Source organism: Bombyx mori, chromosome 20, assembly GCF_030269925.1.
Source record: "Bombyx mori chromosome 20, ASM3026992v2".
Taxonomy (NCBI): Eukaryota; Metazoa; Arthropoda; class Insecta; order Lepidoptera; family Bombycidae; genus Bombyx; species Bombyx mori.
Genome location: NC_085126.1, coordinates 6,994,264 through 7,010,731, shown reverse-complemented (window position 1 = coordinate 7,010,731; position 16,468 = coordinate 6,994,264). Strand labels below are relative to the sequence as shown.

Here is a 16,468-nt window from a genome sequence, read left to right as displayed (position 1 = left end):
GTTAGCCGGCTTTAAAAATTTCTTTGACACATCTTCGCGGATATTGCCACTGACTTGGGGTGTTAGCGTCATTTACATATTTTCTACATAACGCCCAAACACACACATCGCGCGTAACTCTTTCGCGGGCTTTTTGGCGGGAACCAAAAAAACAATCCATCGTCGAATTAAACTTATGACATACTACGCTAATTTATTCATTTTGTGTTATTGGTTCTCATTATCTGATATTATTAAGCAATAAATTCAATGGTGGCGATTTTATTATCAGTAACTAGCTAACAGGACCTTATAATATCTTAGAAAACATTCTTAATAAGAATCTCAATAAATTTTGCGGCACATCATCGCAGTACGCTTATTGCATACGTAGTGTCTTTCTCAGGAAAACCCCAACTTACGTGCAGTTTCTACCCAAATAATTTGTTCACGAGTTAGATTAGCCTTAAAATAAATAGATATGGTCCTCTTAAACAAGTGACCTGGTTGTTTACTAGTCGCTGCACGTTGGCCCTGTCTAATTCGGGCGGACTCTATAATAGGTTGTTTCCGTGAATAAATTAGATCCATAAATAGGGCTGCGACTCTTTATTTGACAACGGTGCGAGGTTATTAAACTCATATTGATGTCAGTCTGAGGCTTCTTTTTGCTTATATGGGTGGACGAGCTCACGGCCCATCTGAGTTAGGTGGTTACCGAAGCCCCGGGACATCAACAACCTAAATACCGCTACCCATCTTGAGACATGAGTTTTAAGTCTCAGTTTAAACGGCTGCCCCATCTTTCAAACCAAAACGCATTACTGCTTCACGGCTTAAAAGGCAGGGTCGTGGAATCTACCTTTGCGAGCTCCCAAGATTACCTCCCTTACCATTATTACCTATTACCAGGCTCTTTCTAATAGAGCGTTATGATCAAGCAAAACGTCTACATAATAACATGTTATTACCGTGTCTCCATTTACACTCCACTCTCATCACTTCAGTTCACGTTGATATCCACACAGCCGAGGATAGACAGGAGTGGCGCAGGATAATCCAGGAGAAAGTTATTAGAAGAGGCCACGACCCTCAGCATTGAGGATTATCGAGGCAAGGAGGATTTTCAGTATAACCCATTCGTTTAATATTTTGCCTTTACAAATAACTCGCCTCTTGTGCGTTCTTATAAGACTTTGAAGATCGATTTGTTTGATGCTTAGTGATCACAGTCGATCATGGACACAAGCAATATCACAGGTTTTTACTGGTGGTAGGACCTCTAGTGAGTCCGCGCAGGTAGGTACCACTACCCTGTCTATTTCTAAAAAAAAGGTACAGCAAATCTAATGCCAGCCGCTCAGGCCTGTGTTCAAGCCTAGCTTAAAGAAAAACACCCTGGAAACTCCATGGGACTCCAAACTCATTCGACAGGCGAACGACCGTGACAAAGTTAAGCTTCACAGCTGTTGATTGCAGATTGAAGAAGTAGACGTGAACTCTAGAAGCGGATGGGGCGCTTGTAAAATGGAAACACTGATAAAACATACGGTACAGATACAAAGTCATTGACTCAGAGGCTCCGACGTTCATGGCTCCAACGTTTCTCGACCGTAACACAATGAAGACACGTTCTTGTTTCGGGTAACAAGAAAAAATCATCACTCGAACCACAAATCATCGAAGCACTCATTACTGATGGCAAATAAAATAAATATAAGTTTAAAAAAACTAACAAAATACGATTTTATAGAAAAACCAACAAAAAAATTTGAAAATAAATTTTAATAAGTTTGAATTAAAAATAGTGTAAGAAAAAATGATTTTATTGTAAAAAAGCGTGAGGTGCATGGTAGTTCGGTAGTTATAAATATGATATGGACAGATATGAGTAGAAGGGTAATTTTGATAATATCCTGAAAAGCTTTTGAAATCCATTTGTTAGTTTTTTTAAACTATTATTTATTTTTCATTTTTTAGTTGAATTTAAAAAATTTCAAATTTTTTTAAATTATTGAACTGTCATCGTTCCTTAATAAGTATAACATAATTTTGCGTTAATCCGACGCTTTGAAGGGGGTCAAAATCATGTTCAAAGATTCCGTTACATACTAACATACATACGTCTGAAGCTAATAAAAGCGTATTAAAAAACCTATAATTTCTAATCCTACCATCACAATACGAACGTGCATTGTTTTAATTTCACATAATTACGTAAGTTTTATTAGCTTATCCGTTTTCCGCGGCGTAAATAAAACTGGTTGAGGCACAAACTCCATCAAGTACTTTCATTTTCTCATAAGACTCAGTACCGTCTACTAAAACTTTCTAGTTTCATTTAAATCGTTGGTCTGTGAAACCGAAAAGTTTTAAATGCGACTAGACCTGTCCCGCGGTATCACCTACGTTGATTTTTCCCGAGCGCTATGACATGTCCTTCTTCAAACGAGGCTTGTGGAGAGTATTAAGCGGTAGGCAGCGGCTTGGCTCTGCCCCTGGCATTGCTGAAGTCCACGGGCGACGGTAACCACTCACCATCAGGTGGGCCGTATGCTCGTCTGCCTACAAGGGCAATAAAAAAAAAAAAAAGATTTTGAAATTCAGAATGAATGTAAGATGTCGCATTTTCCGAGGTAAAGTGTTAATTGCTTGTGCAACCTTCTGATCTATGATGCACCAGTCGAATAGTAGGTACGTAAAATCACTAACAAAATGTCGTAAATATATATTTAAATATGTGTATGTGTATGGATATATTTAGGACCCTCTATTACGTATGTATGTATTAACGAGCATTGTGTGAAATTTCAATCCAATACTATTAGTCATTTTTGTGCAGGACGAAATCGATTTTAAATAGTTTTATCAAACAAATAGAATTAATATAGTTGATAAGTAATTACGTAACAAAAATGTATAATCTTAAATTATTTTATATGCAATATGTTAGTGTATCAGATCAGAGAATGTAAATAGACCAATAGGAACGATTTGTGGAGTGCTTTCACTACGGTAACATACAGATCAAGGGACCCCCGAAAGTGGCGCGTCGATAGCGCGTCGCGAGATGGGGTACTGAAATAAATATAAAAGGATGGCCATTTACAGGCAAAACACAGTTCTCAGCAGATCATCAAGACAGAAACAGTTCTCAGAAGCTCTCCGACAAAGAAACATCAGCAAGACAGAAACAGTTACCAGCAGTTCTCCAATAGTACAGTTATCAGAAAACCACCAGTGAATCAGCTACCAGTGAACCAGACAGTTACCTGTGAAACCTCGCTACAGAAGCCGAAACCCATCGAAAGAAACAGCCGTCTTCTACCAGCGCACAAACAGACAGCAGAAAATATTATTACACGACTCGGAAACAACCATACAGACCGGGTCGTGTACATTTCATGGTCCATTCGAGCCGGATAGAGGACACATTTCATTATTTTTTCGAGCCGGGTAGAGGATACGTTTTGAAAAAAGGAAACTGGAACAATGCCGATAACGCGGTCAACAGGAAGAGGACGAATCGAAACTAAACAATCGCCGCCCTCAGAAACCACAGCTACAGCACAGAGCGTGTGGACAGAAACAGCCGCGAATACCGTAATGAGTCTGGTAGCCCCCACAACAGAATCATCGTGCGCAACAGCCAACATGGAAGCCACGACGAAAGTCGCAGAGAAACCTGGGAACTCAAAAACAGAGGCCGTCAAACAGTATATAGCCAAACAGAATGACGTGCCAACAAAACAGCGCGCCGGTACAGTCAAAAGTGACCGGTCGCGAAACAGAAAAGAACAGAAGATAGCCAAAGCTAGAGAAGAGCTCGCCCGCCTACAAGTGGAATTGGCAGCCACCCGACTGGCCACGCTCGAAGCTGGATCTGATGACGAAAACAGCGAATCAGAATACAGTAAGTCAGAACTCGATGAAAGAGTGGGCACGTGGTTGGAAACCCAACCCACAAAAACGGAAAATCACGACCGACATAAGGAAACACCGGCGGGAGCCTGCGACAAACAAGACTTCTTTTTTTTTTTTTTTTTTTTTTTATGATTGAAAGTTTACTGGTGGCCCGAAGGCCTTTCCAGTTTCACCAGGACAGGTGGGCGAGCAAAGGCTCAGCCAAGAGGGGTGGGATTTGCTAACAACTGCCCGAGCGCCTCCGAAGGAGACCTAACAACTCAAGAGCAATTGTTTCGCGAATGAATCTACTACCGGATCGGAATCGCGACCCGCTGAGAAGATCCGGCGAGAAACTCAGCGGGCTGATGCATGGGTTAGGTTGCACGTCGACCTCTTTGTCGAGTTCGACGAGTACGGTTACCGGGGTCCCTAAGCCTGCCCCTAGTATTAGAGCTGAAGGCATCTAATGCAAAGGTTATTGGATCTGATGGATCCGTAAGGACGTGTCTAGGGCGTCGACGGTGACTGGCTCCTGCATGATCAGGATTCGGGGAGTAGTCAGCGGCGGCAACGATAAGGCGATTATCATGACGGATAGCCTTATCGAAGTATCGTTCCGACGCTGACTTCATGTATTTCCGAATTGATTCGAGGCCCAGGTCGTCGTGTAGGTCAACGTTCCTCACGAACCACGGAGCCCCGACAGCTAACCTGCAAAAGCGGGATTGTAGGGATTGGAGGGTGTCTATGTGTGTGCGGGCCGCGTGAGCGAACACCACACTCGCGTAAGTCATGACGGGCCTTATGCAAGTTTTGTAAAGTGTCACCTTGTTCCGAAGGGACATTTTACTCCGCTTACAGATCATGGGGTAGAGTCTACCGAGAATAAACGCGGCACGGTCACGGACTGATTTTATATGCGGGCGGAATGTCATCGATGCATCCAGGGTAACGCCCAGGTACTTGACCTTCCTGGCCCAGGATATGGGTTGTCTAAAGAGAGTAATCGGGGGTGTGAGATTCCTCCTCCTAATCCGGGAGGAAATCCGTGTGGAGCTTCCCCTCTGAAATAGCACCGCAGTACTTTTCGCTGGGTTGATGTCTATGCGCCATTTTCGGAACCACTGTCCTAGGGCTAGGGCTGCGCTCTGAAGCTTCTTCGCGATTAGGGACTTATTTCTACTAGAATAGTAAACAGTCGTGTCGTCGGCGAATAAAGCTAAATGGGTCGGCGGCGACCGGGGAATATCGTTGACGAATAAGCTAAATAGGAGGGGTGAGAGGACAGAGCCTTGCGGGACTCCAGCTGTGAGAGGTCGTGGGGAGGAGCGGGTTCCCTCGACTCGATATCGAAAAGAGCGGTTCGACAAGAAGTCCCGTATGATGAGCACGAGACTATCCGGCACGCCCATGTTGAATAGTTTGAAAATCAAACCATTGTGCCAGACTTTGTCGAACGCTTTTGCGACGTCGAAGAAGAGAGCTCCCGTGTATAACGGTTTTGGTCGATTAAGCCCCACAAGAATGTGCTCCGTGAGGCGGTGCACCTGTTGAACGCATGAGTGATTTGTACGGAATCCGAATTGTTCATCGATAAGAATGCCCTTGGATGAGACGAAGTCTCTGAGGCGTTTGTAGAGCAGACGCTCATACAGTTTGCCTAGAGACATGAGGAGGCTAATCGGGCGGTAGCTCGTCGGATGATTTTTTGGTTTACCGGGTTTATGTATGCCGATAACGTCCGCTTCTTTCCACACCGCGGGAAAGATACAGTTCGCCATAGCGGCATTGAAAATAGATGCCAACATCACGATGAGTTGGACGGGTAGAAGTTTAATAACGCGGTTGGATATACCGTCGGAACCGGGAGCCTTGCGAGGACGTAGGTCTTTGATCAAGTCTTTAACTTCCATCGGGGTGACGGGTGGTAACGCATCAGAGGGTGGCAAGGAGGCTCTGCGTTCTACCTCACTGTCTACTAATTCTACATGAACAGGGTCCACGGATTGAGTGCTGGGCGTGCACTGGGTTTGCAATGTATCGGCCAGCAGCTCTGCTTTTTCGTCATCATCGAACGCCGCGAGTCGGCCTGAGGGGCCTACGAGGGGGGGCATAGTTACTACCGTATCCGATTTGAGAGTACGAGCTAAGCGGTAGTAAGACCTTTGGGAGGGCGCGAGTCCTTCTAAGAAATCAGACCATCTGGCATCTCGGACTTCGGCGATGCGAGACTTTACGTCGCGTTGTAGGGCACGCATTCGAATACGATTTTCCCCGGTAGGATACCTGTCGTAGGCGCGTATCGAGGCGTTCTTAGCTCTAAGGAGTTCCCTAATATCGTCGGACAATTTGAAGCGGTGAAGGAAGTCCTCCGCTACAACTTGTTTCGATGACCTATCTAATGTCGAGGTGATGTGTGACGTTAAGATGTCTATGGCTTCAGCGGTATCCTGAGGAGACGGGATAGAGTCCGGGTTAAACGGGAGCGATGGTGGATCAGATTCAGCCAGGCTGATGCCCAGCGTGTGCCAATCCACCACAGTCCTCGTGACGGGAACGGAATCGGGAGCGCGACCGAGCTTCATAACGACGGGACGGTGGTCTGAATCTAACTCTGAAACTACTTCGATCGAGTGTAAGCGCAGAGTTACGTTTTTTAATAACGCTATGTCGAGTATATCCGGGCGATGCGCGATATTTAGCGGGTAGTGAGTCGGGGTTAGCGGAGCGACGATATCGAAGGCGAGATCATCGACTAACGCGTCAAGCCGCCTGCCATTCGGGGTTGTGGTGTGTGAGTTCCACCTGATGTGTTACAAGACTTCTCAGATCTAACCGCAGCAATAACACTCGCCGTCAAAGCCGCCCGCGAACCAAGATACACAGAATTGCCATTCTTTAATGGAAATCACCAAGATTGGCTATCCTTTCGTGCAGCCTATCACGAGACGATGAATTCATTTACAAAAACAGAAAATATAAACAGACTCAGAAGGAGCCTGAAAGGAAGGGCAAAGGAAGCCGTTGACGGATTACTTATAACGAACGCTGATCCGTCCGACGTCATAAGAAGTCTAGAAGCGCGATTCGGAAGACCGGAAACAATAGCCATAACGGAGTTAGACACGCTACGAGCGCTGCCAAGACTAACAGAAACACCAAGAGACATTTGTATATTCTCCAGTAAGGTGACCAACGCCGTAGCTACGCTTCGTGCATTAAATTGCACACATTATTTATATAATCCGGAAACTACCAAAACAATGTTAGAAAAACTCACACCAACACTACGTTACCGATACTACGACTTCACCGCGGTACAACCGAAGGAGGATCCGGATCTGATTAAATTTGAAAAATTCATGAAAAGAGAAGCCGAACTGTGCAGCCCTTATGCACAGCCCGAACAGGCGGGGCACTACTCGCAGCCCGCACAACACAACAGACGCACACAGAACGTGCACATAGTCAGTGAGAAGCCATCACGAGCTAAATGTCCGGTATGTAGCAACACTGAACACACCACAACAGACTGCTACATATTCAAGAAGGCAGACTCAAACACAAGATGGGACATCGCTAAGAATAAACACTTGTGTTTCCGATGTCTCAAGTATAGAAATAAAACCCACCACTGTAAACCGAAGACGTGTGGCATTAATGATTGCAAATATACTCACAACAAGATGCTACACTTCGACAGAAAAATTGAAAAAACAGACAACAGTGACAAGAAAACAACAGAGAACATTAATTCCGCTTGGACCGGAAAACAGAAACAGTCCTATTTGAAAATAATCCCAGTCCAAGTACAAGGACCGATAGACACGGTTGATACATACGCGCTGCTCGACGATGGATCAACGGTAACACTGATAGACGAAATCATCTGCAAGAAGACTGGAATAACAGGACCAATCGATCCGTTACACATACAGGCGATTAACAACATAAAATCAACGGAAACAAGGTCAAGAAGAGTCAACCTCACGCTCAGAGGCCTCAACAGTCGAAAAGAAATAATACAAGCGAGAACAGTTAACGACCTACAAGTAACAGAACAAAAAATACCAAAGGAACAGATAGATGAGTATTCGCACCTACGAGACATCAGTGACATCATCACGTATGAGAACGCGAAACCTGGAATCCTGATTGGCCAAGACAACTGGCACATGTTACTAACTTCGAAAGTTAGACGAGGCAACAGGAATCAGCCAATAGCGTCACTGACACCTCTAGGCTGGGTATTGCATGGAGGTCGCACTCGTACCCTAGGCCACCACATAAACTACATAAATCATGCTAGCGAAACCCAGGAAGATGATAAAATAGAAAATCTGGTAAAACAGTATATCGCTATGGATGCGCTATGCATCACACCAAGAAGACCAAAAACAGACCCAGAGGAACAGGCGCTTCACATCCTCAACAGAAATACAGTCCACACAGCAGATGGAAGATACGAAACTGCTCTGCTCTGGAAAACAGATAATGTCAGTCTACCAGACAACTACAATAACTCGTTAAAGCGACTGATAAATATAGAAAACAAACTTGATCGTAATCCGGAACTGAAACAGAAATACACAGAACAGATGGAAGCACTCGTCGCGAAAGGCTACGCCGAGCCCGCTCCAAAAACAAAAACAGAGAACAGAACGTGGTATCTACCTCACTTCGCCGTCGTGAACCCCCTGAAGCCGGAAAAACTCCGAGTCGTCCACGACGCCGCCGCCAGAACAAGAGGGGTAGCTTTAAATGATATGCTGCTTAAGGGACCGGACCTACTCCAATCACTACCAGGAGTGATAATGCGATTTAGACAGCATAATATAGCAGTAACAGCAGACATAAAGGAGATGTTCATGCAAGTGAAATTGAGACATGAAGACAGAGACGCGCTCCGCTATCTCTGGCGCAAAGATCGCCGAGATGACAAGCCCCCAGAAGAATACAGAATGACCTCGTTGATCTTCGGTGCGTCAAGTTCTCCTTCCACAGCAATATATGTAAAGAACTTGAACGCCCAGAAACATGAAGCCACGCACCCGGAGGCGGCAGCCGCAATACAGAACAAGCACTACGTAGACGACTACTTGGACAGCTTTAAAACTTTAAAAGATGCAGTACGCATAACAACAGACGTTCGTCGTATACACGAAAAAGCTCATTTTGAATTAAAACAGTGGAAGTCAAACTCGCCGAGCCTACTTGAAACCCTTGGTGAAAACGAAAATGGAAATCAAGTGGAACTGTACAAGCCTGAAGAAAAAACTGAACGAGTACTCGGGCTCATATGGAAAACAGAAAAGGACGTGCTTACCTTCGACCTCAATCTGACAAGAATACCTCCACCGCTCGTCGAAGGCAAGAACCCGACCAAGAGAGAAGCACTAAAAGTCGTAATGTCGTTATTCGACCCGCTAGGCTTCGTGTCCCCAGTCACAAATAGAGCAAAACAACTTCTGCAAGAAGTGTGGCGGCGAGGAACATCATGGGACGATGAAATAGATAACGACCTGTCGACACACTGGCAGGCCTGGGTGAAGCAGCTGAGAAACCTGCACAATATAGCCATCCCAAGATGTTACTTAAACTACAGCGACACGACCACATTACAGCTACACGTCTTCACCGACGCAAGTGAATCCGCCTACGCTGCAGCACTATACTGGCGAACGATAAGTCCGAATAATAGAATCGACGTGTCACTGATTATGAGCAAAGCAAAGGTAGCGCCCCTGAAACTCACTTCTATACCGAGACTGGAACTACAAGCCGCCGCTCTCGGAGCACGCCTCGCTGAAGCTGTAATAGCGGAACACGACAGAAAGCCGGATTCGAAGACCTTCTGGACCGACAGTAAGACAGTATTAACATGGATAAGAACGGGATCACGCTCGTACAAACCATACGTCGCCCACCGCCTGGCTGCTATAGAAGATAGTTCAACAGTAAACGAGTGGCGATGGGTACCCACGAAGCATAACGTGGCCGACGACGCAACTAGAGACGTGCCAATATCGTTCGACAACGAACACAGATGGTTCAGAGGACCGGAATTCCTACACCAGCAAGAAGAATCCTGGCCTACGGAATCAGCAACAGCAACAATAGAACCGACAGGTGAAGAAAAGATACATCACACGATCGCCGTCAACCTTAAAAACAGACTAACTGAAGGTTTACCAGACGTATCCCGGTTCTCGAATTGGGAAAGACTCCGATACACCACAGCCAGAGTCCTACAGTTTATACAACTTTGTAGGCGCAGAACAGAACAGGTACACCATAGAAAAAACAAAAGAAACAAAGAAGCAGACCCCGCGTGGGCCGAACGTAAACAACGAACAATGGTTTCGCCGAAATCCTTTAAAACCAAAACGGAAGATAGAAAATACCATCCGATCTCAGCTGAAACATTGAAAACGGCCGAGAAACTGCTTATGCGCGCGACACAAGAAGAAAGCTTCGCTCAAGAAATCAAGGACATCCAACAACGAGGAGGCGTGAACCAGAATAGCCGCCTCCACAAACTCAGTATTGTATATGAGAACGGATACCTACGAATACGAAGCCGTATCGAAGCAGCAGAACGAATACCAACAGAAATAAAGAGCCCGGTGATCCTGGACGGAAACCACCTCACAACTAAGTTGTGGATAAAATATATTCATCACAGATTACATCATGCTGGAGTCGAAGCTACAATTAACGAGTGTCGTCAGCAATACTGGATAGTGCGTATACGCCCAGTGACTCGCACCATAGTAAACAAATGCCTACAATGCAGAATGAAGACACAGATACCGTCGTATCCGAGGACCGGAGATCTACCACCGTGCCGTCTAGCCCATCACAAAAGACCATTCACTTTCACGGGAGTTGATTACTTCGGTCCGCTAACAGTCACAGTCGGACGAACCAACCAAAAGCGATACGTAGCAATATTCACTTGTCTAACAATACGAGCCATACATCTTGAAATAGCCGCATCACTAAACACCCACTCTCCGGTGATGGCGCTCCGAAGAATGATAGCACGACGAGGTTGTCCGACGCAGATATGGTCGGACAACGGCACCAACTTAAAAGGAGCAGACAGAGAACTACGCCGAGCCATCGACGGTGCAACCGCAAAGGAAGCAGCGAACAGAACGATCTCCTGGAGATTCATCCCACCCGGAGCACCGTTCATGGGAGGTGCCTGGGAAAGGATGGTGCGCTCGGTAAAGGTCGCGTTAACGGCAACACTCCATGAACGAAGTCCAACGGAGGAAGTGCTCTCGACGTTATTAGCTGAAATAGAATATACGGTAAACAATCGGCCTTTGACTCACGTTTCGGTCAGCGTGGACGACCCCGAAGCCCTAACCCCGAACCACTTACTACTAGGCGGGCCGGGGCGAGTACCAACACCAGGGACATTTGATGAAAGAGACACATTGACGCGAAACAGTTGGAGAGCGGCACAACGACTCGCTGACCTGTTTTGGACGAGGTGGGTTAGAGAGTATCTCCCCGAGCTGCAGCACCGGCGGGAGCCTCATGGCCGAGGCATCCCCGTGAAAAACGGAGATTTAGTCCAGCTTGTGGACAACAACTTGCCACGAAACACATGGGTGCGAGGAAAAGTGATCGCGACGTATCCAGGACCCGACAACGTGGTGCGCACCGTAGATATCAGAACCAAAGGGGGAGTTCTACGGAGACCAGTGCGAAAACTAGTGATCCTGCCCATAGAAGACGACCATCCTGCACCGAGAAGAAATGCGACGGACTCGCACGGCGGGAGTAATGTGCAGGACGAAATCGATTTTAAATAGTTTTATCAAACAAATAGAATTAATATAGTTGATAAGTAATTACGTAACAAAAATGTATAATCTTAAATTATTTTATATGCAATATGTTAGTGTATCAGATCAGAGAATGTAAATAGACCAATAGGAACGATTTGTGGAGTGCTTTCACTACGGTAACATACAGATCAAGGGACCCCCGAAAGTGGCGCGTCGATAGCGCGTCGCGAGATGGGGTACTGAAATAAATATAAAAGGATGGCCATTTACAGGCAAAACACAGTTCTCAGCAGATCATCAAGACAGAAACAGTTCTCAGAAGCTCTCCGACAAAGAAACATCAGCAAGACAGAAACAGTTACCAGCAGTTCTCCAATAGTACAGTTATCAGAAAACCACCAGTGAATCAGCTACCAGTGAACCAGACAGTTACCTGTGAAACCTCGCTACAGAAGCCGAAACCCATCGAAAGAAACAGCCGTCTTCTACCAGCGCACAAACAGACAGCAGAAAATATTATTACACGACTCGGAAACAACCATACAGACCGGGTCGTGTACAATTTTAGTGGAACTAGATGATGACCGAGCTTTACTCGGTTTCTTTTTTGATAACGCCATCTTGTTGTGTCTTTAAAGCGGTTAGTTGCCTTTAATTAAGAAAAATAGTATTATTATTCGCCGATAGATGTCGGGAAGAGTTGATTATTGAAAACACGAGTATAACAACATTTTCTGAAAATAAATAGTAGCTAGATCGATTTATCGCCCCCGAAATCCCCTGTATACTAAATTTTATGAAAATCGTTGGAGCCGTTTCAGAGATTCAGATTATATATATATTAATATACAAGAATGGCTCGTTTAAAGGTATAAGATATCAATATAATACACAAGCGTTTGCCCGCGACTCCGTCCGCGTGGAATAGTTACTTTGGCATAACGCTAAATTTTACCCCACCCACTTCATTTACGTAGAAAGTGAAAATATTTTTGAATTATAGAATGTTAAGGAAGCTATTTAAACCCCTATTTTGAAATATTCTTTATTGGTGCTCCACTTGTATTGGTCTTACCGTGATGCTATATAGCCTTCCTCAATAAATGGGCTATCTAACACTGAAATAATTTTTCAAATCGGACCAGTAGTTCCTGAGATTAGCGCGTTCGAACAAACAAACTCTTCCGCTTTTTAATATTAGTATAGATAACAATCGGTCACAAAAATCACAACCTTGGATAGCCGATGCAATAACAACAAAGAGTTAACTGAAAAAAAATATCTATATATTAATACGTGAAGCAAAAACTTTGTATCCCTTTTTACGAAAATTGCGCGGACGGAGGAGTATGAAATTTTCCACACTTATAGAGAATATAGAGAAGAAGTGCACAATGCTAATATTGTTTTTAAATAATTCATAAAAGATACAGTAAATCAATAAAGAAAACATTACACACACTACATACCATGTATTTGACGCACACACGTATGCATACTATTTATTGTCAAACTTTTGTTCTTGACGTCTGTTGTCAAATTGAGAATAGATTAAATATTGTTTGTCTTTGTTAATATTTTTATAGTGTAGTCTTGGCGAAATTTGTGATTATAGAAGTATAAAATACAATCAAGTTGACAAACTTGCAATTCCAATTAATTATAGTCGAATTTCGACTACTGCGGGACCTCTAGTACTAAAAAAAACTTGCCATACGAAAACTGCACAAAGTAATAAATGAAAGTTGTATTCCGAAGCACCGAGTTAACAAAACGGTGACTTGCGAAATTCTATGCTCTGTGGGATCACATGTCATTCATCGATTGTTAACATAAGCATGCATTTTAGAAATTACGTAACTATTCCAACGATTAAATGATACTAGAGGCCCCGCAGTATAATTAATGGGAATTGTAAGTTTGTACACTATTATGATTGTATGTTATACTTATATAATCACAAATTTCGCCAAGACTACACACTATAGAAAAATATTAACAAAGACAAACAATATTTAATCTCAATTTGACAACAGACGTCAAAAACAAAAGTTTGACAATAAATACTATGCATGCGTGTGTGCGTCAAATACATGGTATGTAGTGTGTGTAATGTTTTCTTTATTGATTTAATGTATCTTTTATGCATTTTTTAAAAAAAAAATTAGCATTGTGCACTTCTTCTCTATATTCTCTATAAGTGTGGAAAATTTCATACTCCTCCGTCCGCGCAATTTTTGTAAAAAGGGGATACAAAGTTTTTGCTTCACGTATTAATATATAGATAAGTTATTTGAAAACGATATTTCCACTAAAATTTCTATTAAAGTTTTATAATAATTGTTATCCTTGTGATGACGGAGTAAGAATTCAATGCGTCACCACCCCTATACTATCCCAGGGATTCGTGAGAACCGATTAAAGGAACATGCACAAGACGACAGTGCCAAAGAAGAACAACTCGAAATGGTATTGCGCAAAAGCCTCGTACCAACCAGTCTAGCCAGCGTGCTACAGTAGGCTAATACCTAATAATCTGTCTGCAAGTCTGTAGCTAATTTCATATCCGTCCCAAGCGACAGGACAACCAACGCAAAGCTGCCGTCTCCCGAAATATGTCTTATCGGATCCCCCGGATTCACTCTCAGTGCTTTTTTTTGTTCCTACCTACCTATGCTGATAGCCTTGAGAGGCTATTTCAGCTTCGCCCTAACATGTAGGTGTGCTCACCGGGCTCAAACCGGAGTGTTGTCAACACTGACCCGACACTGACACTGACTGACAACAGCCGTGCTTCGCAGAATCTATCACCGGATCGGAAACGCGACCCACTGAGAAGATCCGGCGAGAAACTCAGTGGGCTGTGTCTGAGGGTTAATTTATTCTTCGAGCCCTTCGTCGCAAATGTAAATAAATAAAAATAATAATGTAATCGTCGAGTATATCCGCCATCCACCTTGAGATATAAAGTTCTAAGGTCTCAGTATAGTTACAACGGCTGCCCCACCCTACGAACCGAAACACATTACTGTTTCACAGCAGAAATTGGCAGGGTGGTGGAACCTACCCGTGCGGACTCACAAGAGGTCCTGCCACCAGTAAATAGCTGAAAGATTTCGATAAATAAACAAAAAATAAATTTGCTAATTGGCGTATCTAAAAGAGCGTGAATGACGCTAAGCCGCGAAAAAGATACGAGCTATTAGTAATATCGAAAATATTACATTTTATAAAAACACTAGCGACCCGCCCTCGCTTCGCTTCGGAAACTGTAAGTTATTATTGATTTCTCCACTATTTAATGGATATTATTATACATATAAACCTTCCTCTTCAATCACTCTATCTATTAAAAAAACCGCATCAAAATCCGTTGCGTAGTTTTAAAGATTTAAGCATACATAGGGATATAGGGCCAGAGAAAGCGATTTTGTTTTATACTATGTAGTGATACATTAACTAATTAATCAATCTATTTAATGTTCTCACGGACTTACGGACTCAAACATTACAAACATTGACTGCAGATTGACATGACTGTATCAATTAAATGCGTGTTTCATATCACGATACTTGCTCTTTGTACTGTTACGAGATGAGGCAAGATTAAGTGGTGATCTTTGAAGCATCGCACTCTTTAATCTGTTCTTAGATGGGTGGACGAGCACACGGCCCAGCTGATGTTAACTGGTCACCGGGGCCCATAGACATTTGCAACGTAAATGCCGCCACCCACCTTGAGATATGAGTTCTAAGGTCTCAGTTTTAACAATACAACGGCTGCCCCACCCTTCAAACCGAAACGCATTACTGCTTGACGGCAGAAATAGGCAAGGTGGAGCTCACGGCCAACCTGTTTAAGTATGTATTTAATTAGAAAAAAATGTACTTGCCTGCGGGATTCGAACACCGATGCATCGCTTGATACGATTGCAGTGGGCGTCTTATCCTTTAGGCCTCGACGACCGTATTTATTGCTTAGTTTGGTGGTGGAACTCACGATCCACGTGGTGTTAAGTGGTTACCGCAGCTCACGTAAATGCCAGGTCGCCCAGCTTGAAACATGAGTTATATAGTGTTATATTAAAACCATCACTCAAAAAGAGCTTGTGCGTTCAGCGTAAAGATTTATATTTTAAGACAAATTATTGTATCAGATTTTAAAGTCAATAGAAGTGTTCGAAGCTAATGATCACTGGCAAGGTGGATGGAAAAAGACCACCAGGTAGATGCCCTATACGTTAGACTAACCAGATTCGCAGTACACCAAAGGCCACGATGCTCTACACTCGGCGACAGATAGGAACAAATGACGTAGAGTGATCCACAATAAACTCTTGTTGCTTTTTTTTTCCTACCTAAGCTGATTGAGAGGCTATGTCAGCGTAACCGGGCGAGTAGGTGAGCTCACGGGGCTCAAACCGGGAATGCTACTAACACTGACCCTAGCAAGAACAGTGCTTCGCAGAATCTACCACCGAATCAGAAACGCGACCCACTCTGAAGATCCGGCGAGAAACTCAGTGGGCTGTGTCTATGGGTTAGTTTACTCGTCGAGCCCTTCGTCACAAGCGACGGATTCGGCGAGAACGGTGACCGGTGCTTGAGGTACCTAAAAGCACCGTTAATGGATCTGGAGGATCCGTAATGACGTGTTTAGGGCGACGTCGACTGTTTACCATTCAGACCACAGGATCGGGTATGCTCTTGTTGCGAGGAGACGGTCACGACGCTCAGCATTTAGAAAACCGAAGCGAGGAGGAAATGTATGACGTCAT

At 44.0% G+C, this 16,468-nt stretch overlaps 2 protein-coding genes across 3 annotated transcripts in view; one reads left to right on the top strand and one right to left on the bottom strand.

The window, feature by feature from the left end:
• The window catches only part of LOC101744460 (uncharacterized), a 98,728-nt gene that overhangs the window by 26,362 nt on the left and 55,898 nt on the right, over positions 1-16,468 (bottom strand). The window lies entirely within an intron of this gene.
• On the top strand, positions 3,472-11,714 carry LOC119630057 (uncharacterized). The gene is made up of 2 exons (XM_038018126.1): positions 3,472-3,892; positions 6,706-11,714. Exons 1-2 carry the CDS (start codon positions 3,472-3,474, stop codon positions 11,712-11,714), a joined length of 5,430 nt encoding a protein of 1,809 aa, XP_037874054.1.